At 38.8% G+C, this 23,169-nt stretch overlaps 2 protein-coding genes across 5 annotated transcripts; both read right to left on the reverse strand.

Moving 5' to 3' along the window:
• Positions 1-64: 64 nt before the first annotated feature.
• sfxn5b (sideroflexin 5b) lies at positions 65-7,212 on the reverse strand. 3 transcript variants are annotated; one of them, XM_043256974.1, is made up of 14 exons: positions 7,030-7,206; positions 4,756-4,824; positions 4,481-4,558; positions 4,379-4,405; positions 4,248-4,302; positions 3,585-3,610; positions 3,277-3,330; positions 2,973-3,029; positions 2,635-2,700; positions 2,359-2,449; positions 1,361-1,476; positions 1,099-1,184; positions 838-955; positions 65-675 (listed from the first exon to the last, which is right to left on the reverse strand). In XM_043256974.1, the coding sequence occupies exons 1-14, from the start codon at positions 7,084-7,086 to the stop codon at positions 598-600; spliced, it is 978 nt and encodes a 325-aa protein (XP_043112909.1). In that variant the 5' UTR covers positions 7,087-7,206; the 3' UTR covers positions 65-597. The 3 variants fall into 3 exon arrangements, 2 of the variants coding, with proteins under 2 accessions (XP_043112909.1, XP_043112910.1); XM_043256975.1 differs by lacking the exon at positions 7,030-7,206 and having other exon boundaries at positions 4,728-4,824; XR_006252495.1 differs by lacking the exons at positions 65-675; positions 838-955 and having other exon boundaries at positions 2,363-2,449; positions 7,030-7,212.
• Positions 7,213-8,382: 1,170 nt separating this feature from the next.
• On the reverse strand, positions 8,383-23,127 carry LOC122357880. Of its 2 annotated transcripts, XM_043257519.1 has the most exons (7): positions 21,302-23,127; positions 17,580-18,085; positions 17,250-17,404; positions 16,852-17,168; positions 12,471-14,654; positions 11,009-11,153; positions 8,383-10,252 (listed from the first exon to the last, which is right to left on the reverse strand). In XM_043257519.1, the coding sequence occupies exons 1-7, from the start codon at positions 21,661-21,663 to the stop codon at positions 9,992-9,994; spliced, it is 3,930 nt and encodes a 1,309-aa protein (XP_043113454.1). In that variant the 5' UTR covers positions 21,664-23,127; the 3' UTR covers positions 8,383-9,991. The 2 variants fall into 2 exon arrangements, with proteins under 2 accessions (XP_043113454.1, XP_043113453.1); XM_043257518.1 differs by having other exon boundaries at positions 16,852-17,404.
• Positions 23,128-23,169: the final 42 nt, after the last annotated feature.

The raw sequence follows: 23,169 nt of genomic DNA on the forward strand, positions 1-23,169 counted from the left end.
TATTAAACAAATCAATTAAGTGTTACAAAGATTCATTGTTTAAATAAACCAGTCTCAGAAATAGTACAATTTTCAAACATATATTTGTGTCAATATTGCAATATAAATAGTTTTAAAATGTTAATACTTAAGAACTAAAGCTTTGTACAAGTACACATAAAAACAAGAAATTATTTTTTTTCCCCAGGTATTTGGAAAATATTAAGTGTGACATGCAAATAAACTATTCATTGCAATTACATTTTCATTAAAGTGCATTCACTGACCATATAATAGAACGATTTAAAATGTAAAGTTGCACCTCTATTCTTATTACATATATTTAGTCTGATCAACGTTAATATGCTTATTAATATATAAAATCATGTAATATAAGGCCTTGTTTCCTCCCTGTCATAGTGTCAGTAAAATGGTAAATACTGTAATTATTACTTCATCAGCTGTTTCTATAAAACTGATAAATGGCTCAGCAGGTAAGGGAACGGTTAGCTGGTTACTATTGCTCAGAATGCATTTTCCTCCTCAATACTGTTTGCACCTGTTATGCTACATGTCCTTGGCAATCTTAGACAGCTGATTAAACCTCTCTGTCTTTCATCACAGTCCCTTGTTGTAAGTCAGCACCTTGCAATCCGTTGCCATGGCAATTTCCGGCTCAAGGTGAGATGCCTCGATCTGCGAGGAGCAAAGAATGATTAGCAAGCAATTCCCCGCTAAAATATTTATTATTCAAAACGCATACACACACGAAAAGATTAATGGCAAGAGGTCGACAGACAAAATTAAACCTGCTGCAGCAATTGTTTGGGGGAAGTGATGCAGGTGTTGCTACAGTACCTCTGACATCTGTGGGAAGAGACTGATAGCCAGCGGCAAGGACAGACCAAAGACTGCCAGACATACTAAACTGTGCACAGGCAGCATCATCCTGCGATGGGCCTGCATCAGAGGAAGCCTGGCGGAGCACAGCAACAACAGTTATTTAAAGAAATAAAATAAACACAGTACTACAGTACAAGCATTACATTATACTTAGTAATAATTCATTCTGATTTACAAATGGTATTAAATGCAAGTGAAGAAAAAGTAAATCCATACTTTTCCAAGAAGGCCATTATGATCGGTGGAAGGACAAAGATTGGCAGTGGCAGGGCTACTCGTGTTAGTGCTGTCTCTATCAGTGCCTGAAAGGAAAAAAAATAATTAATTTAAGATTATAAGGCTAGTATAAGGATAGTAAGAATACATTTTAGTTATTATGGCTACTTTTCTACTTGCATTGATTTGAAAAAAAAACAGCACAAAAAAGCTATCAACAAATGGAACTGTGGAATCTCAACTGTATAACTAACATACGTACATGTTTGGCAGCTATCCGTGAGGACCCCACTACGTTCCCGTTGTTGTCTAACACATCGATCCCCTCAGACAGCTCATTGTGTCTCATCAGAGCTACGTTACAGATGTTCGCACTGGCTGAGAAGAAAAAAAAAAAAACAATCTTAATGTTGACCTTCCATGTCAAACAAAACATAACATCCAGTTTCTGTCATTTGTTCATCAATATAAATCAACCACATGGATAAGCAAATAATAATAACAACATGACACAATATTCATTTAATATGTCTCAATTAATTTGCAGTTGAATCTAAAATTTACATGATTAAAATAAATCAGTTTTTTGTTTACCACAGTAATAGACACCAGCCCTTTAACAGCTTTATTTGAGGTTCGTCCAGAGAATGTTTAACTGACAGCTTCAAGGAGAGATAACACTGCACTTTGCACATCTCTTCTAACCTATCAGTAACAGCAACATGATTATATACTTTGTATATATAGCATTTACTACATTTTTATTCCCCCCCCCTAATTTTGTAACAGTTTGATTCTTGAATTGTGTACCACATTTGTTTTTCTTATACATAAAAAAAAAATGAACATAAAACAATAATTCTGTCCTGGATAAATATCCAGGATTCACTTGCTGTTTCTACTAAAATATCAAGCAGCTGTATCAGCTATATTAATAGGAAATAGCTTGAACATCAAATCAGCATATGAAAGTAAAGTAATGGCTGCTGAAAATAATTACAGGAAACAAATTACACTTTAAAATACATTACAACTCTGAATTCAATTGTATTGATATTTCACAATACTGCTAGTTTGTTGTATCTAGTTTTGCTGATCGGATGAATCAACTGCGATTAAAACAAATTTTACTGACCCCAAACTTTTGACCAGTGTGTGTTATGTGTTATTCTTTCACACTGACAGCAGGGGGAGCTTCGTGCAATGCAGAGCGTAGGACTGCTGAGTCCAGCAAAAAGCTTGATGTATGGAAGAACATACCTACAGCAGGGAAAGGGATGAACCTCTGTATGAACAGTCTGGTGGCAGGGTTAAATTTGCTGGATTTCTCGATGAGTACATTCAGTCCCACCTACAGTAAGACAGAAGATTACTGGAGAATTTAAATGGTAGCACATTAAAACAAATAGGGGTATTGTATTGTTTAAACATTATTTTCATATCAAACGTGGAACACTGGAGCAAACATTTACGCACAACTCGTTTACATTATAAATCACACCAATCTCAAACAAAACTCGCTCATCGCTGACTTACTGCAATGGAAACGGCGCTGGTGACAGCTCCCACGTATCCCTGAAAAAACTTTGAGGTTGGTGTTGGCTAAAGATAAAATTGGGGGGGAAAGAAAACATTTATCAACATCCAGGTGTAGCAAATGTACCACAGACCGCTGTGCAACAAAAAAAAAAAACACTTTGAGGTTGTGAACCAGAGTCAGATGCAGAACAGACGTCTGGCCCTGAGGACACAGCAATAATCATTCAGACGGAATCGAGAAGAGCAAACGCTTCACTGAATGACCATCTGCAGCCGAAACGCAATAGTTAAACCTCACAACTTGACCTGAATCAAAAGAGCATTTCAGACCGTACCTTCGTGGCATTGCGGTTGGCGTAGTTCACACAAGCGTTGTGACTCTGGTTGAGCCACTGCAGAAGAGAAACTCTCAATTAGCTTGAACTGTTGGTCGATTATTGTGGAATCACTCTGTCAGGTTTATTCGATTTTAAAGTCAGCCATAAAAAGTCAAATATGTAGGAAATATAATTAATTAAGACTACTTTAGTCTGATTGCGTAGTTCTAATTGTGAAACAGTGGCTGTTGGGATACTGACTAGGCAGTGTTTAGAATTCCTGGCACTGAGGCGCTCAAACGACGGGAACAAGCCACTTTACCTGCCAGAACACAGTAGAGGCCAAAGTCTGGTTTGGTAGGAGAAGACCAACAACCTGCGAAAAAAAAAAAAATTGACTTCTGATAACAATACAACATGCGACAACGCACTGGTTAATAATTCACACCTAGATCTAATAAAGCAAAGACTTATTGCAATGCAGATTTCAACAGCTCTCACGCTTAAAAGATTTGGACGTGTCAACACTGGATGCAAAATGATTAGGAAGGCTTCCATCTTCTCATATTTGCTCTGTCTGCGTGGTCTTCATTTAAATTTTTTTTTAATATAAGCAAACAGAACACTTACGATTGGCGTTCCAAACGGCACATAGCCTGTGAAACGCATCCAGACAAAAGAAAGAGCAACAATAAATTAGAACTCAGAAATCAGAACAGAGCAAAAATAACCTCTATGGCTCTCCTCGCCTCATTTGCATTTGTTTGAATATTTATTACTTTAATTTTAAACAGTGTTGGTATGGTGCAATTCTATTATTAATTTCATGGCATGACCAAACTGCTGCACACACGCATAACTAATCGCTGTAACACATCCAGAATAACATCTATAACATTCATTTTGCTGAAGTCTTAATTCCAGTTAAACTAACAAATAACAACAGAAAAGAAAATGGACTTTCGATATAATTGCAATGTCTATGTATGTTATTGTAAGATTTTTAGATGTTTTAAAATATTTGGCAATATGATTTATTCCTGAAATGTCAAAACTAAGTTTTCAGCAGCCATTACTTCAGTCTTCATTCTAATATGATCATTTTATATATAAAACCGGAATGAGACATCTGTGCTGCTTAAGACTTTGTGAAAACAAAATTCAGTCTTTGCTGGTAATTGATCGGTTTAATGTATCCTCAAAAAGGCTCCTGAATATGTATTCATTTTTGCATGCAGTGATCATTTTATATATATATTATTCAAATTCCTCTAATTCTCTCTATACTCTTACCTGACATACGGAAAGGCATGAAGATTTTTTCACCGGTATCAGGGTGAATGATGGCCTGAAAGGAGATGAGTCAGTGACTGTAATTCCAACCATTTTTTAAAAGTGACAGCGAACGACGAGCAAAGACTGACCTGCTTCACCTTCTGAGCCTCCCAGAGCTGAACACAAAACACAAGTCGTTATAAAGCGCTGCACCACATGCACTACATAAGCGTCATCGAAATCTGGTTCACCTGGTGATCTGTAATTCCTGGAGGAAGGTTCCCGTGCTTAAAATCATCCAGGAGTTTGATACATTCTTTTAAACGACTCTATGAAAATAAAACAGAATTCTGAAAGCATTACATAAAACTACAGGATACGACATTAAGTAGCTGATAATCAGCATTCGTTCTGTATAGATGTGACGTCCTTACAGTATATAAAAGAAAGAAAGATCATTGCAAGGTAAGAAGCAAAGAAGCTCACTGATTAATTTACCATAACACAGACAGGATTTTTTTCATACCTCCGTCACAAACAAAGTGGATGGGTCGATGATATCAATGAAATGTCTCAACCTGCCAAGAAATGTGCTCTGGGGAAGAAAAACACTCCTTCAGTTACACAAACTTGCATTCAAACCTATGAAGCAAACAGAACAACCTACTCACGGCACTATCCTAAACACGATTAAAACTTGCTGTTTATACCTTAAATTCTCAGGAGCTGTTCTAATTTTAGTTTAGAGATAGACCGAATTATTTTAGGGCTGCAATGACAACGCACTGACAGCTTGTGCAGAACGTTTTCAAAGGAGAGACGACTGCCTGCATCAACATTCCCACTGTCTCTGAACCCCAAGCAGCAATGCAAGCGCTTTTCTGAGAGCCAACTGTTTCAGAGGCCCGACGGTTGAGCATGCCAAGGGTTTATTTGGCAAGGAACACAACGTAAAAAAAAACCCAGCTTCAATCAACTGCATCTACACGATTTATCCAAGGGCAAGGCACACAATAGCTGAAATCCATTTTACCTTATATATATGGTGAAGAGAGCAAGAAAATCTGACTTTGCTCGGCTAATAATCCTATTTCTAGGCTACAGACACTTGCTTCAAAGCTGTTGCAGAGAGCCATGTGAGCGCATGTCTGCTGGAGAAGACTTGTTAATTATGCATGTGTTTCTGCTCCCCAGAGAATATGCAACACAGTTAGCAGAGATGGAGCAGGAAGAAAACATACACCCATACCCTTCAGATGCATTGATTTCACCTAAAAACAGCAGCAGTAAAAAAAAAAAAAAAAAAAAAAAAAGAACTGTCTGCATTTATCAAGTGCACTTGTGCTGGATTGTGCCATAAAAGCAATTCGATTTTGATTCAGAGAGAGCCGAGAATGATGATAAAGACAGGGACCGACCACAGGCAAAAGACAGTACATTAGCACATGTATTTTCACAAATATCTCGGACCAGCTTGTCCGCGGGGCAGTGATCTTTTGTTTGGTTTTATTCCCCGTGGACCCAATGCAGACTCATTTGGGCGACATATGGCATAATAATCAGATGAAATTCATGACTGCATCAAAAAGAACACTTAGCAAAGTATACCATTCGAATGCATTCAGAGACAATGTACGGTATACGAGCAGACTAACAAAGGAAAGGAAGATTATACCTTGCCATTCTGCCCTCTAAGATAATGGTAACATAAAGCTCTTTTCAAATGAAGTACTGCATTTATAATAATATCATACTGAGCATTTTTTTCAATTAATGTACATTGCAGTTGACAGTACGCTTCAATATAAGTTAAAGAGGCGCACTGAATAAGACTGCAAAACTGACACACGCTTTCAGTAACACTACAACTACAAATGTGCTCCTTTTTATATTTTAAAACATTAAAAAATAAACCAAATATATTTTAGAACATTAGGTATTCGTATATTTAGGTATATAAAAACCTGAATCTACTATATTTCTGTATTCACATTTTTTTTCTTGAAATTTTAAATAAGACCAGTCGTGACTGTCTATTGTTGTTCAGAACCAATATGGATATAGAAACGATATATCGAAACATTACCACAAACAAATTCCGAATGACCATCATTTATGACTGAATTCACAGTGTAAATAAACTGGTGATATTTTTGACTGAACGGATGTGAATGGGTTAATTAGGATGACCGCGGTGTTTCCATGGAGGCAACAGGACTTAAATAGATGGTCATTCAGAGAGATCTCACAGATAACACAATTATTTGCATTCGTCCAGCAAAAGCGGCTCTGTTTCAAAATGCAAAACTTGAATGCATAAGTTCGTCCAGCGTACAACGACGTTTATTTTAGAAACGACAATAAAACAAGCAAAAAAAAATTATGAACTTTGATAATGTCCCGCGAAATCGCTCCCACTCAATGCCATAATAAAAGTGATAAGTGACATCGCATTCAGCAGCTTTAAAAACCAAAACAATCCTGCCCTACTGGTTTCCTGTTATTTGCATGTAAAAAGAAAAGCTGTTGTGCACGCATCTAATGTTTTATGGGGTTTCTAATACAACGGTGCTACCAAAACCCTCTCTTACGCTCATCGCGAGAAATTGCATCGGCCAGTTATATTGCAATAAAGCAACGAGCAAAAGATACAACGCAAAAAAAAAGCGTGAGAAATGGGTGACTTTCGCAGTACAGTGCCGGAGCAAAGCAAAGGTATCTACACACATATGTTGTTTATCAACGCCCATCAAAGATGCCCAGACAAAGATGCACTTTAACATCGCGGCAAACTCTTTACCTGCTCGTAACGCGGTTTTCCCAGCTGAAACACCGGGCACGACGCAGATTCCGCCATCTCAGCAGCGCTGGAGTGATGTTAAATAATAAAAAGGTCCATGAGACGGAATTTGTAAGAATAGTCAACTCGGGTACGAAACTAGTGAAGCAATAGCTCGCAGGGGTTCATGGGAAGTGTAGTTTCCTGTTAAACTCAGGACAAAGCATAGCGCATTCCATCCCCACCCATTGCAATGACTAAAGTCTGAAAGATTTACATCACAATGTGTTTTTTTAATCTATGAACTTATTACAAATTCGAAGCGGAATAAAAAATGTGCATAAAAAAGATTACCATCTTTACACCACATAGACATTTAACCATGAAGTGAAATGAGCTATTCTGAAATCTCCTTTTTGTTAAAATGAGAGATATTGTGAGGGGTATTCAGATGAATATTCAGAATATCTTTTTTAATAGATGAGTCTTAAAATATTAAATATGTTCCACCCCAGTCCTAAACATGAGGATTATGTAATAAAAAGGTCACAGAAGGAGGAGCAGAAAAAAACATGTTCCCAAGAGTTAAAAATGACATTTCTTGAATCATTTATAAATAGTCGATCTTAAATAATCACATTTAGGGGGATGTAATTGTTTTTATAATTCACTATCAACTGTATACAACCATATAATAATCCTAAAAATATCAGACAAATGAGCTGTTAATTTGGTTTCAAACAATTACATTTTCTCTTTGTTGTTTCCTTCTTAAAACAGTGTAGGCTTTTAACACTGTGCCAGTTAAGCCTATAGTCAGGGCATATTCATTTAGGGAATATTTTAGGACATTATGTTTGTTCCACCAGAGATAATTAACCAAGAATGAAAATGAGCTTCCTCTATCCCCATAGGAATGGTTAAAGATCAGATTTGCATTACTGTGGCATATTCATGTTAAAACAGGCAAAATGTCATTGGCATTCGACACTGAGCCCAAACAATGCAAGCAGAGACACTGTCAGTGTGAGCTTTGATTCCCACAACATTAATATTTCATGAAACCCATCTGCACGATTTGCTGCTATTAAGAATCAGCTTACTGCAACATTTTATATATGCACTTTTTAGCAATGGTCTGAGTGATTTTTGTGATTTTTTTTGTATTACAATTTGGTCTAACGTTTACAAAGTGGGTTAAACGCAACTGAAGCACAATAAATTATCCTAAAAGTGCTCTAGTGCCATCCGGTGGCCATTCAATACATCACTACTCTGACTGTTCATGTAGATGAGAGAGAGATCCACCTACTTGTTCAGGTTTATATGTGAAGCACAGATACAAGTCATTTATGCAAAGAACTCAAACGAAAACACGACAGATGATTTTAAAACTTTATTTTCAAATAACTTTGAAAATGAAGCTGCTTGAAATAATTAGCAATAAATAAAAATACAAATAAAAAAAATACAAATGCGAATGTTGTCAAATAAATCCACAGAGGCACATTGAAAAATGGGAAATAAAAGGCAAAATGAATCAGCAACACTCTAGAATCACAGTGATACCTGGTTCTTTCCTGCAAAACCTGCTGAAACCCAAACTAAAAAAAAAAAAAAAAAGTTGTATGTATTTTATTTTAGAACGTATTTTTGGTGATACACAAAAATGATGCCTCGAGTCAACAACCCTGTACTTCCTTTACATCCAATACTAAGTCATAGAACTGATATCCTCTTTTGACAATCTTGTTTTTATCAGCCTAATAAATCAGGAAACATCAACCAAGAAAATACTGTATAATGAACAAAAGTCACACATAACTCTTTGAAAACAGAACAAAAACAATGGTATAAAACACAATCAGAACGAGTATCAAGAGAAAATGATAAAGCCACTCTTACACGACAAAAAGTTACAATGCAGTAAAACAAACAACAGCTCTTCCATAGTTTTTGTGTTTTAGAAAGCTGTGGCGTTTGCATATCACTAAATCTGCTACTTTAGCAATGATGTATGTGTACTGCAGTGCTAAGGCTTCATGGATATATTTTTAGTGTAGCATATATTATCTCAAGCTACGGATTAGCGGGTTGTATTGCATAGCTTACATGTTTGCAGAAACAAGTTCTGCTTTTGTGCGAGTGCTTGATGGAAGTGAGCATGCACTAATATCTGTTTCTATGAGGCATAGCTGACTGGCTCAAGCACAATGGTTTTGCATAATGCGTATTAAGGTGCTTTAAAAGCTATCAAGTAGTAAGATATTTATTTACATTTACATAATATTATCTAAAGCATTTTTTTTTACATCAACTTTAACACAAGGTGTAACAGACTACATATTATGTATTAAATATTACAGTTTTTAAATCTCTGGATTCACGTAACGTATTCGTTTTAATACCGTATCTATAAATCTGAAACACTATTTTCTTGAAATACTAAGATATGGAAGTTTGAGAAGTGTCCCGAGTTTTTGTTTTTGGTGTTATTTTAGAATTTTATTCCAAATACGTCCAATTATGAGGAAAAATTAGTGTTAAATTGTAGTCAATTAATAAAAGGCAGTGCTTTTTTACTCGCATTTGTGGATTTTTATAACTTTAGAGATAGTTTGTTTGGCATTTTGAATGCATCCAGATCCCAGACCGTATTTCCTATTACGAAAGTTAGCATATTTATGAGGAAGACATGTTCGTGTAGATTCTATGAATATTTACATCTACATGTGATCAACAAAATCTGATTGCACATATTATTATTATTATTATTTTTTTTTTTACTTTTAACCAGTGCCTTGTGCTCATAGCATGACCAGGAGTATGCTAAAACTCAACGACGGGATTGGGAAATCCAACGAGAAGCATGCAAAGCGCTATCGTGTCTACGTGAATCTGGCAGTTTTGAAATTTAATAAGAGCATCACAAATGGCTTTAGATCAATATGAGGTGTTCTCGGGACGGAGCAGGTCACTGTAGTCATTTTGGTCTGGCGCGTACCTGCAGCAAGGTCGGCGTCTGCTCCATGATGCGCACCAGCAGCTTGTCAATGTAGTCCTCCAGGTCTCTGACCTGAACCTTCATCTTCTTCAGTTCGGCCTCGCGTTTCTCCAATAACGCCACCTGCACTTCAGTTTCAGCCCGCTGCTTCTTGACGTCCATTTCCTGCTGAAGCAGCAGGGCTATCAGCTCCATGTTCGTCATGTTCTGGTACTGAGCCCGAGCCTCCATCAGAGCCAGCTGCACAGGAAACAGGTACAGTCACAAGAAGAACAGTAATGAGGTACTAGGTCATGTAGAGAACGATGAACCAGAACTACTTCATTAAACGCTTCAGCTGATCTTTGATCACTCATGCGTACTTGCATTATCTTTATAGTGCAATCAGCAAGTCCATATTCATTTTAATGAGACCCTAAATAACCTCTCAGATCAATACGCTTCTGTTAGCGTCTGCTTGTAGTCTGTTTGCTGATTTCACTTTTCCAGAACCTCGGTCAAAGCATGCCTTCCAGCTCTTTATAGGCGTTGTTTTCACCAATCGGCCTAAATTACACCTGTTTAAAGGGATAGTTCACCCAAAAATAAACTATCACTCCATCACCGTCACGTCACTGCAAACCCGTAAGAACCTTTGTTCATCTCTCTGGAAAATAAATTAGGATATTTTTCATGAATTCCAAGAGCACTCTGACCCTCTGAACAGTATAAGGACGAGACAAAACATTCACTTTTTGGGTGAACTATCCCTTTAAATAACGACAAACAGAAAATTGTGGAATCCACAGATCACCACATTTTAGAAAAGATTATAATTTACTTTCATGCATAAAGACCAATTTTACTAGGTAGTTTTATTGGATTTTTTTATATATATGTTTTAATGTAACAACAAAATGCTGTATTGAAGGAAATTATTAATATGAAAGAAATGCTGTACTTTAGGAATGCTATAAAATTTAAACATTGCTTACAGCACCTTTAAACTTCCAGTACCTGGTTTTTCTCATCCTCAGCAGTGGTTGGAGGCGCAGATCGTCCGGGGTTGATGGTGGACTTGAGTTTCTCCAGCACTGAGCGGCTTTCAGGTTTCTTCTCTCCTTGCAGAGTCGTGTTGGTCAAGGGTTTCACTGGGTGCGGACTGTACAATGGTGCAAAAAGGAGATCAATTAGGTTTTTAAATTTCACATATTACCTAGGGCATTGCATCATGGTTCAACTTGGTACTGTATAAGCATCTTTAACTTTAAGCCATTATTGAAGTCTCATGTTTATCACCATCCCGATGAGTTAATTAATATAACAAAGCCATAGCGCACAGTTGAGGAAGCAATGGTTAAAAGTTATGAAAAAAAAACCCAAAACAATTTTTATCACTAAGAGTTTCTTTTTTATATCTGAAGAGACTAGTTACCTTTCATTTAAGCAAAAACTTGTTTAGAGATCTTTTCTTAACGGTGTTGTTAATATTAACTAACACCTAAAACATATAACATTAAAATAATTACAATAAGGTGAAATAATTGTAAATAATACATAAAAAAACAAGTCTACATACTGAAATAAACTACAAAATGTAAAATATATTAGTGTTGTCAAACGATTAATGAAATAAGTTTTTTTTAAACATAATATATGTATTTGTACTGTGTATATTTATTATGTGTATATAAATACACGCATACAGTATATATTTTCCAAATATTTACATGTATATACATTTATATTCTTATTTCTATTATACATAAATATATAGTTTATAAACAACACACACACACACACACACAGTATACACATATTACGTAAACAAAGATATTTATTTTGAATGTGATTAATCTTTTGACAACATAAAAAAATACATTATATATATATATAGAACTAAAATTCTTTGGATAAATGAAAATTCCATGATGTCACCTCTGAAAGTTTTTTTCTGAAGTCTCAAGCTATTTAATATTTACTGTCTTACTGTTAAGCACACAGTAATATTTACAATTTACTTTCTAGGAGAAGCATTTTGAGAAGGATCTATATATTTGTCTCTCAGTCATCCCTCATACAGTCAACATCTCACATCAAACCTCTCATGATGCAAACCTCTAGATGCATACAATACAACTGACATCTAACTTTAGTTGACTCTACGAAGGAATATGTGTTGCTGCTAAATTAGAATGAAGGCTGAAAGAAGCAAAAGATGAAAAATGAAAGATCTAAAAGTAATGCAGCATGAGCAAACCAGGAGGAAACGTAAAAAGAGGTGGTGCTGGAAAAAAGCATTTACACATTTGTCAAAGTCCGAATTACAGCAAGCTGTGAGTGCAAAACAAAGTTTGTTCTAGGCCAACATATGTGAGAGCATTTATGAGCCTGTCTTAGTGCACCTGTGAGAGAGAATGAGGTCATTTCTCAGGTGAGAGCAGAGGTGAGTGCGCTTTTAAAGGCAATGAGGTCTCACCTGCTCTCCTCATGGGGCAGGAGGACGTTAGCTGGCTGTGTCTCCTCAGGTGAGAGGGAGAGCAGTGCATCAACGTGGGGCTGGGCGGTGGAGGAGCATGTGGAACCCATGCTGGGCAACTCGACTGAGGGGTTCGCAGGAAGGGAAGGGTCAGGGTGGAGACAGGAATTTGTAGCAGCTGATGGGGTGGGTGACGGGGAAGGATCATGCAACGCAAGATGAGGAGAGTCTGGGAGGGAATCGGCACCCGAGACGGTTTTGGGTGAGCCTGTGGTTGAGCGCGGTCTGATACGGGCTGATTTTACTTCTGTTTTATAGGGGCTTCTGGAGTTTCTTGGAGCTACTCTAGCATGCAAGTCCTCGAAGCTTATTTGTTCCTCCAGCGTTGAACAAGATTCCTCGGCCTCATTGTTTTTTAAGAAGCAGACTTCAGAATTCAGGTTACTTTCTGTTAAATGATTATGTGTAGTGTGCAAGTCATTGTCTTCTGCTACTTCTTGTTTGATTTGCATTGTCACAGTGTTATCTTTGCTTGAGCACGTTTGAGTGATCACAGTGATCTCTTTGTTGAGGGGAACGTCAGCAACATTGGGAGACTCACAGTTAAGGTTTGAAGCAGTGTTTCGGTGTTCACAAGAGTCGACCTTCTGTACTCCCAGTTCTTCACAAGGTCTCTCAAAAGGTGACGAGCAATGGTTATGGTTTGGTGAGTCATACAAAAGCGATGTGATATTATTACGGGTGCTTTTTGGTGAAAACATCTCCAACTCTGATGCCATTCTGCACATTATATTCTCTGGTAATCCTGGGGAGCATCTGGGAAGCGAGGAACCATTTGAGTGCAAATCTGAACAATCTTTGAATGATTTAACACCATCTTTGTTTATTTCAAAAGGCAGCTGCAAATCAGACTGTGAACTTCCAGAATCAATAAAAGCAAACTCTGAAGTACTTTCTGTGTTGTTGTTCGAATCTCTAGGTGAGAGGGTCAACAAACCGACGCCATTGATTTTAGTCTTGCATTGTTGTTCATTGGAGATCTTTATTTCACCGGACAATTCTGAATCATGGTTCAGTTGGTTCTGAGGTGAACTGCAAAGCGATTCGGTCACTGTTGTTTCCCAGTCAGACGGGAAACAAAGAGTTTCAGGTACTGTGTACTCACATTCAGAACTTCCGAGTGCATCTTCACCGAAACCATTCGGTGAGCCGTTAGCATTGTTGTTTGTGGCAAAATCATGACCCCTTGCTTCCTCAACCACGAATTCGTTCTGTCTGATACCGCTGTGCAACTCTGCACCCGTCTTGTTACACCCTAATGAAGATATATGGTGCAACTCTTTATCTGAACATAAAATCTGAGAGTTCCTCTTCAAGTCTCCATCTCTCACATGCTGCAGGGAAGCGAAGTCAGTCTGGGAAAGAAAGCAGGCTTCTTTCTGCACAGCCAGTTCTTGGGCTCTATCCAACCAGCTGTCCGTGGTGATCCCTTGGGTCCTCATGGGTCTACGTGGTGGTAGAGGAGGCAGATCCCATGGCCTTGGAACTCCCATGTCAACTTCATCAACCCTTGAACCAATGTTCCCTTTGTTGTTCACACATTGGTTTGTATTTGCTACCTGTGAGAGAAACGGTGCAGATGGAGGTCTGGTTGGAGTATCACTTGGTGATTTTAGCCGGCTGGTGGCAAATGCTTCAAAATCATCCCATTCCCCAGCCCTCTCAGACAGAGAGTGGTTCGGATTAGTGTTCGAGTTTCGATCTGGTGTCTCAGGCATAATAGCTGGAAGAGATCTCTGTCTAGACATACTTCTGGGTCTTTCTCTTTTTATTGCAGACATTTTGTTCTGTGCTCCATTGCGGAGGGGGCTGCATCCGACTGGATATTGATAAAAACCGGAATTAGGAGAACAGTAGTCAGCAGTCGGAGACTTTAGTGTTTCCTCAGCTATAAGATCCTCAAAAAAGGGGTTTTGCTGTAGTCGTGTAAGGAAAGGGTTGGAGGGAGAGATGGAAGGGGGTGTTGGGGAAGAGTGGGTGAATGGGTTGGTGTGATTGCCACTAGGGGGAGACACCGAGCCAGTAGTGCAACCAAGGGGAAGAGAGCATGGGGGCTGACTGGGGGAGCAAGGGATCTGACAGGGGGTGTCTGAGCTGCTCTCTACCTTAGGAGAGACTCCCAGCCTGTGGAGGGAAGGCACAAGTAGTCCTCTTAGTCATAGTGTGCAACGGGCCATAAAATCTAACTATGTCGGGAGGGGAGAGAGACAGTTCTTAAAAGAGACACCTCTTAAAAGGAACTCAAAGTTTTTCATTGTCATTACTCACTCTCATGTCGTTCCCAACTTTATTTTTGATGACACCCTCAAATAGACAGCAGGGATCCTTACATGATCAAGGCTCAGAAATGTAGGAAGGTGATTGTTAAAATAATCCATGTGACGCCAGTAGATTAATTGTAATTCTACAAAGTTACAGGAATACTTTTTGTGTTAAAAGAAAACATGCAATACTCTCCAAAAGGGACAGTATAGGGTGAAAGTGGAGGAGGTGAAATGTTAAATAAAGTAGTTATTTTTGTTTTCTTTGTGCACAAAAAATACTCTTGTAGCTTCATAATATTGATTTCACTGCATTCTTCTTGCTATGTTTCTGAACCTTGATTGTATAAGGACCTTTAGTGTCTATGGAAGGGTCAGAGAGCTCTCGAAATGCATCAGAAATAAATTTGTGTTCCAAAGATGAAAGTAGGTCTTATGAGTTTGAAACTTCAATTCAAATTTTTTGGTGAACTGTCCCTTTAATAGAAGACAAACTGTCATTAGATTAAAATTTGTTCATGTTTTGATTGGAAGCGTCTGGCATGTTTTGACCAGCTTGCACACTGTTCCTACATAAGTACTGCTGGATTAGCAGAAACAAAAGGGGAGAAAATATTTCCTGTCATTCGATAAACTCTAGGGGTGGGCGATATACCTGCAAATGTGATAAACAGGTACAAATTTCACAAATGGTATATATCTCAGATCATCATCTCTAGTGTGATTATGCTAATGCAATGTTTCCAAGTTTAGCATTTACATGCATTCTTAAGCCTTGCCAGTTTAAACTTTGAAGCAATTTTAAAACATTCAAGCACAATAAAGAAAGTTTCTTTCCCCATTTCACATAGCATGAGTACTGTATTACATTGTTTTCCATGGATTATTTTACTTGTCAAATATTTAAAAACTTGCAAGACAATTACAGTATTGGAAATACTGGTTTATTCACATAAACGCAGTTGGTGACGTTTTTAGTAAACATAGACAATTTGGAGAAAATGGGATGTGTAATAATATATTGTATGATGTATCTGTTTTAGGTCCTAAAGTGACAGCAGCGTAATATACCCCGTGTCATTTAATGTCTTTTAATCAACAAAAAAAGGGGAAAAAAAGGAAGCACTCACTGATCTTGAATGAGATAATTTTGTAGTTTTAATAAAAATCCTGTATATTTCATTAATACAGTGTTTTATTGTACATTTGATTGCACATTTATACAATTTCGGTAGTATGTCTTATCACTATCTAAAAAGGCAGTATTTAGTTTTTTTTTTGGTAGTTATTTATTTGTTTCCACTTAGCTTTAATTTCATAATTTCTTATTAAGTTAAGCAAGTATTGTGCATAATGTATAATTGTACAATTTCAATATCACCTATAAAATTATTCTAAATTATTTTATTATAGATATTTTATTATAGAAAAAATATGACTACATGGATTTGTGACATTGTTATGACATGAAATTACTAATAAAGATTTGTCATATCGCCCACTCCTAACTCTAATAAAAAAATAAAACACTTGTAAACTATAAGAAATGGCTGAATGTGTCCAAAAATTCATGCTGATGAATGAAAAAAAATGAAATGAATTACTGAAATGTGAAATAATAAAAAAGTACATAAATCAATCAATTAATATTACGTCAACATTTCTTATAAAAACAGCTGATATTTTTGAACGCTTCAACAAATTTGTGGAACTTGATAAACATTTTATTTATGAAACTGCACATCCCGTCTTTAAAAAATGTCTTGACCTATGTTCTGCAGGCCAAGAGCAATATAAAGGACTGAGATGGAAAAAACTGCTGCAGTAACTGTTGCATCAGCAAATTCAAACACTCCTTTTTCTAAGAATATTCTCTGAGGATCAAAATGCAGGCTGACATTCAAAGCCATCCACTTAAAAATGTATCCCTTTAGAAGAATGTCTGGCAATAAACAAAGATCATAGGAAACTGCTATTGATGATATTGATACATGAGCAAAGTCAGACATCTTTTTGTACTGTAACATAAAACCTAGTAGCCTTGCTTGGCATTCACTCACCTTGGCTTGTTCTGGGAGTCACCCGAGCCAAACCATCCTCTGCGTCTGCCCTCAAGAGGAGCAGAAACCTGGCTCTGCTCCGGCTTGGCTGGGAGAGAGTCACTCCGCCCGCTAGAAAACAGAGTTTTCCTCAGCTTTTTCCCTTTATCCACCGCTTCCAAAGGTCCCGCGGCCTGCGCTGGCTTCCCCTCGGAGGTTGTGGCTCCTTGGGTCTGACTCTGAGCTCCCTCTGCCTCACTGTCCTCCTTCTTGCTCTTTTCAATGGACCAACGCCTCCCATCGCTCTTCTGTGAATCTTCACCACGACGGGTCAGGTTCTGGAGAGAGCGAGAAAGGGGTGCACATTTCTCAAGCAAGGAGCGCTTGGCCGGGATGGCGCTTGGACTCTTAGGGCTTACAGGCTCGGACGAGTAGATATGGCTTCCGTTGATGCACAGGGTTGATTTGGAGAGCGGCATGCTTTGGCCTTTTAGGTTTTCCACAGCGGGGCTGGGATGAGGAATACCTGTGATCTTACTGGCTTCATCACTGTGCGCGCGCTTGTGGGTCATCACTTTAAAGACAGGGATCACAGAGAGAAAATGTCTCAGGGTTTTTGTCCACACAATGGAAGTCAACGGGTCCAATGTTGTTTTGGTCCCCAGTGACGTCAATTGCATGCACAGACAACACTTTTTAAAAATATCTTTAAATATGATGAACTTAATCATATGGAGCCCACAACTGACCTTTTATCCCACCTTCAGAGTCCATTCGGAAAGGCTCCATCACTCTGCTGCTGTAGATGGGTGTTCTGGACAGCTCTACGGAGATGAACGGATCCCCAGCAGAGGATGCCATGCTACTGTCTGACGCCAATGACGAACACGACCGCGTGTCTGAATTCTTGCGCAGTTTCCCCTTAAGGAAGAAGTCTTTCACCTTGCTCCGGTGTACATCGGCCCCCTCTTCCTCACCCAGCTCATCTGGTCCACCATCTCCTGCAAAGGGAGGACCTACAGAGCCTGAGAGTGCGGCGTAGCGACCAGGCAAAATGGCAGAGGAGGATTCAACGTCTCCTCTCTTTCTCCCAGTGACGCGGTCCTTCAGCTTTCCAAACGCAGAACGGGGCTTGTCCTTTATGGTCAGATCGTACATGCTAGCGGTCATGTTGTTGCGGGTGAACTGGACGGTGACCTGCAGCTCGCCCCGCTCCTTCTCCTTGCGACCAGGCTTGGAGTGCAGCTTGAGCCACCTTAAACATAAAAAGAAAAAAAGTCAGCTGAAAGCTAATTTATATTTAACACTAAGTAATCGCTAGCAAATACCTGATGACAAGTTATTCACTGTTTATAATTCTGTAATGAATGAATTCACTTGTAGTATTTAAAATGACTGACTTCAGTCCTCAGTGTTTTAATTTAAACAAAACTTTATAGAATTGTAATATGTAAATGTTAATTACAATTGAATAAATCTAATTAAACATCAGGCCAAGATGGTGCATACTTATTTTCAGAACATCAATATCTTTTAGATATCATAACCAATCTTAATGATCCTAGTTGACGACATTGAAAGAAATTTTTACTTCTATTCAGGATGCTTTAAATTGACCAAAACTGACTTTACAATATTTACAATATTACAAAACTTTCTATCCATCAAAGCTTCCTGAAAAAAACACCAAAATCAGTTTCCTCAAAAATCTTAAATAGTAATAGATTAAATAAAAAATGTTTCTTGAGCACCATGGGATTACTGTGCTTTCACATGAATAAATACATTTTTTGCAATATTACAATAATAGTTATTTCAATCGTACCAATGTTTCACAATATCACTGTCTTTACTCCATCAAATAAATGCAACCTTAATGAGCATGAGACTTCCTTCAATTGTAATTATTATTATGCTTATTTATTTATTTTTTACTGATTTTGGGATAACATTTTCACACGGTCTGCCTCGTCTTTTTTATAACGCGAGCGTACAATTTCCTGCTCCACACCGAAGCAAGCGCTTATGACCTATACTGCAGCGGGGGCCTCTTGAACGAATGTCACTGCCTTAGCACGGTGCCGTCCCTTTGTCTCACACAGAACCAGTGGTGAAACTATTTCCTCCATTTCCGGTAGAGCGGAGAGCACCTCATGTGCGCACACGTGCAGAGAGCCAAGACAAACGCCTTACACTGGGAGACGCAGAAGAGAGAGAAAGAGAAGGCGAGAGAGGTACTCTGAGCTCAATTAAAGCCAGATGTGCAGAACAGCCTCACGCCTACAACATGTGATGACTCAGAATAGTGTGAGCAGAGACCAACATTTCTCCACACCGAGACGAACAACTTCAGAACTAGAGCCCGTTCACTCCACAAAGACATTTGTTATGCGGCTACTAGAACTCCTGAACTACGGTGTTCAACACGGTTGCTAGGCCGTTGCTAAGGTGCACTGTAATTTACTGGTTTTCAACCTTTTAATGCAAAGATTCCTTATATAGATATATTCACCTTAATTTTGACAAAGTTTAAGTTCACTTCAATTGATTAATATATTGTTAATAATAATTTATATGTTATAATAAGTAACAGGAATTCATTTTTGTAATTTCAGCTTTTTAAGAAACAGCAACAACAAAAAAAAAAAACGTTATTAATCACGTGAATATACAATTTCAGCTCGCATCTTGTATTACATATTGCATTTTTTTTTAGCATTTGTATTTAGCTTAAAATTTGATGTTTTTATATCAATTAATAATTATTATTAAAGTTTAGAGACTTTGATTTAAATGACAATAATAATCCTTTTTAGAAGTTATTATTTATATTTTCTTAAAACAGCAGATTTAGGATTTTATAAAACCAGTAACATGCTTAAACCGATAATAAAGAAATATACAAATTCATATATAAATAAGGTTTATATCATAAACGGTCACTCACATTGGGCATTTGATATGTATTAACGTCTTAAGTGTTTAATTAAATCCATTTTTAGTTCTGAATTTAGGAGTTGACTTGTGGACGTGAGAACAAAAGAAGGAGTATTAAATATGAAAATAACAATGTTATTGTTGCTCAGCATGGCTCACCGACTTCCTCCCTCGCTTGTTTATAAAGATTTCAGCCAAGAGGCCTCCACCTACCCCATCTCTTCCTCCCTGATTTACTCCTCCTAATGACGGCACCGCTAGATATGTAGACGGATATCATCTATTAGATGCACGAGCTTTTAAACAAGAGCGATATCCAAATAAATGCAAACAAAAACAAAAAAACCCTAGATTCCAGGAAGGTTACGTCTGCTGTGAGTGCAGTGAAATGCGTGTTTGTTGAGTTCAGTGCAGACTCTGTGACCATTCTGACACATGCTGGTACTGCCCTGTGTGGAGGCATGACTCTGCGCCAGCGCTACGCAACAACACCGATGAGGACTAGACGCAGCATGCCCCTCCGAGTATGTTGCTGTTGTTGTGTCTGCAAAAGCACATCCCATTACTCTGGTATTCAAAACAGTGTTGGTTTTGCACTTCCCATGGATCACTTGCGCGGCTTTGACCGCCATGCATGCGTTTAATATTACATGCGACATCAGTAATTTAGGTTAAGTTTTGATGGCTGGCCAAAGAATCTTCCTTGCAGTTCTGCTATGTTGCGAATGGGAACGTCTGTCCAACTGTGAAATGGATGCACAAAAATTCTTCCACCCAAAATCACAGGCTCAAGGTTTTGGCACGCCTCTGCCAAATATCCCAGGACTATATCAACCGAAAAACAAGGAAAGCTATTCTTTAAAAATACATTCAGCCACATGAACATAAGGCTATAAAAAAACATAAAGCTAGATCCTGTAGCTTAAGGCTATACTTTTTTTTTTACACTCACTCTTGGGAATGAGTGGTGAAACAAGGCTTTTTTTTCTTTCACATGTACCCTACAATCAGTGTTTTTAGTGTAATTTAGACACTACTATAATTGTAACGAATATTTTTTTAAATACATTTTAATGCGCTTTTATCCGTTTTTTGTAACGTCTATGCGTTTAGTTACTTCAGAACATCACATTTAAATATTTTGAGTTAGTAATGAAAACCAGCCTATGATCTTTACACCTATATCTTTTTTATACCATGGTTTTACTACAAATTAAACCACGTTTACTACATTTACACCACGATAATCACAACTTAACCATGTTTTTGTTTAACTAAAAATAGTTTAACCATGGTATTTGCAGTAAAACTGGATCAATACACACACAAAAACATGGTTACTACACTTTTACTGCAACAAAACCATTGTTATTTTTCCTAAGGGTTGTCTTCTTGCTGCTGTTCAGCATTCTTTTGGTTTAGAAAGAGTATAAGCGCTTTTTTTAATGAATATGTCAGTGTCACAGTACAAAAGTATCAAGGAGGCTCGACCAAGAGGCCTGTGATTGATCCTATTATTAGCTGCGATACTCACTCATTTCTGGGACACATTCCATCCTGAAAAACTTTGTCGAGGGGGATAACAGCCTGACCGAGAAACACGTCGAGCCCGATGAGCACGCGGTGCATGACGGTAAGCACCAGGTTGCCGCTCATCCCTCCCGCCTCCAGCAGCCCAGGCAGCAGCTCGAAGGAGCACTCCTCGCTCCACTGCGGCTCCTCAGCCTTCTCCACCAGGCCGGTGGTGTACTTCTCCTTGCCGACCTGGATGATGGTGTAAACGTAGCGGCTGCCTTGCTTGCCCTTCGTGCGCAGACCCCTCGCGCGAAGGACGGTCACGTTGACGTGCGTCGGGACCCATCTCTGCTCGTCGTCGTCGAGGCTGATCAGAGGCATCCCGCTGCGGTCGGAGGCGCAGTTGTTTGGGGTAATGACACTTGCGCACTGGGTAACTATGCGCTGCCCGCGCCCTTGCGCCTGTCCGCCGCCCGAAGTTGCAGTGAGACAAAGCGCTGCATTATCGTCCGGCTCAATGCAAAAGGGCAGTCGCGGTCGTAAGGTTTGCAACAATCATCCCTGGCGAGTCAAACTTCGCGTCTATTCGCCGTAGTGGGCGTTCTGGACCCTCGGCGTCAGCGCCACAACAGATTTTTGACAACTCACTGCACTGCTGCTGCTGCGCGGCCCGCCCTCTCACATTTTGTGGGGGCTCCGCAATAAAACATCCAGCTGAATTAAAGAGAAAGGCGACTCTAATCCGTGCGGCGATAGTTCACCTCGGAACACAGCGAACTATGCAGCGGAGAGCCCTAGTTAGAGCCCTTCTTCGACAGGGACCCAGGGAGCGCGCGGCGATGAGTGTCGGAGAACTTATCCACGCTGAAGAAGTTCATTGCAGCAAGCGGCGTTTGTTTCGTGAACGACTTTCGAACGAATCCTTTAAGCGAGCGAATCGGTTGGTTTGAACGAATCTTATAAGTGAACCGATATCGTTCTCTCTTTTTGTGCACCGAAGCTTTCGAATATAATTGCGAGGGTGCACATGTTGTGGGCGTTTTGATGAGTATGCGACCTCTTCAGAATCAGAATGGTTTGCAAATCTGTAGCTTTTCGAAATGTTTTTCGACAGCTTCACACAATTTCGTCCACCTCTAAATCTACATAACAGCGAGCAAATCGCCCGCTAGGAGAGATACGATTTGAGCAGTTTCCAACTCTGGCACTCGAGATCCGTTTTTCTGGGGTTTGGATCCAACCTCGATCAAACTCAACTGCCTTTAACCCCCTCGCAATTGTGATGAACTCGATTAGTTTGTTCGGGTATGTTTGATTAGGCTTGGGGCTAAACTCTGCAGGAAAGTGCACCTTGAGGGCTAGAGTTGAGGAGTCTGAACGAACTGAACTGAAATACTGATCACCAAAAACTGAAGAGCGATAATGGCGAATTGAACCAAGCGGTTGTATGACTCGCTCTCGCCGTTGCCTTCAAAAATACTCACCCAAAAGACGAGTGAATCAGAATCGTGAGTATTCTGACAGTAAAAGATTCGAATCAATGAATCAAAATCTCCATCACATCTGCAGTACAGTGAAGATAGTTCTGGGGGTGGAGCTCGATGCTATCTCTACTTAACTGTCCCAAGACGAAGATGATTTTTTTTTTCCCCGGCTGAACTAATCTCTGTTTGAGCCACATATATTGCGCAATAACTGCTCGTTGCACAACATAATGAGCTAAAGATATAACTTCACAATGGATGGTGATTAACCTGTAAGAGCAACACGAGTTTAAACTAAGACTGTGTGCCTGCTTTGTCCACCTGGTCTGCCAGCCAATTTTGCACTACTGTTTATCATATATGCTAATTGTCTGCATCCGAATGTTTTCATAAAGTGTACTCG

This window comes from Puntigrus tetrazona, chromosome 14, assembly GCF_018831695.1.
Source record: "Puntigrus tetrazona isolate hp1 chromosome 14, ASM1883169v1, whole genome shotgun sequence".
Lineage (NCBI taxonomy): Eukaryota > Metazoa > Chordata > Actinopteri > Cypriniformes > Cyprinidae > Puntigrus > Puntigrus tetrazona.

What these genes read in the sequence shown, in the direction of transcription:
- sfxn5b (XM_043256974.1), bottom strand. Translation starts at nt 7,086, where the DNA reads ATGGCGGAATCTGCGTCGTGCCCGGTGTTTCAGCTGGGAAAACCGCGT. An exon ending in CATCCCTTTCCCTGCTGTAG is followed by an intron (nt 1,477 to 2,358) that starts GTATGTTCTTCC and finishes TTTTCTTCTCAG; the next exon opens with CCAGTGCGAACATCTGTAAC. An exon ending in ATAATGGCCTTCTTGGAAAA is followed by an intron (nt 956 to 1,098) that starts GTATGGATTTAC and finishes GTGCTCCGCCAG; the next exon opens with GCTTCCTCTGATGCAGGCCC.
- LOC122357880 (XM_043257518.1), bottom strand. Translation starts at nt 21,663, where the DNA reads ATGCCTCTGATCAGCCTCGACGACGACGAGCAGAGATGGGTCCCGACG. An exon ending in GACTCCCAGAACAAGCCAAG is followed by an intron (nt 14,655 to 16,851) that starts GTGAGTGAATGC and finishes TTCCCTCCACAG; the next exon opens with GCTGGGAGTCTCTCCTAAGG. An exon ending in CTGAGGATGAGAAAAACCAG is followed by an intron (nt 10,253 to 11,008) that starts GTACTGGAAGTT and finishes TTTCCTGTGCAG; the next exon opens with CTGGCTCTGATGGAGGCTCG.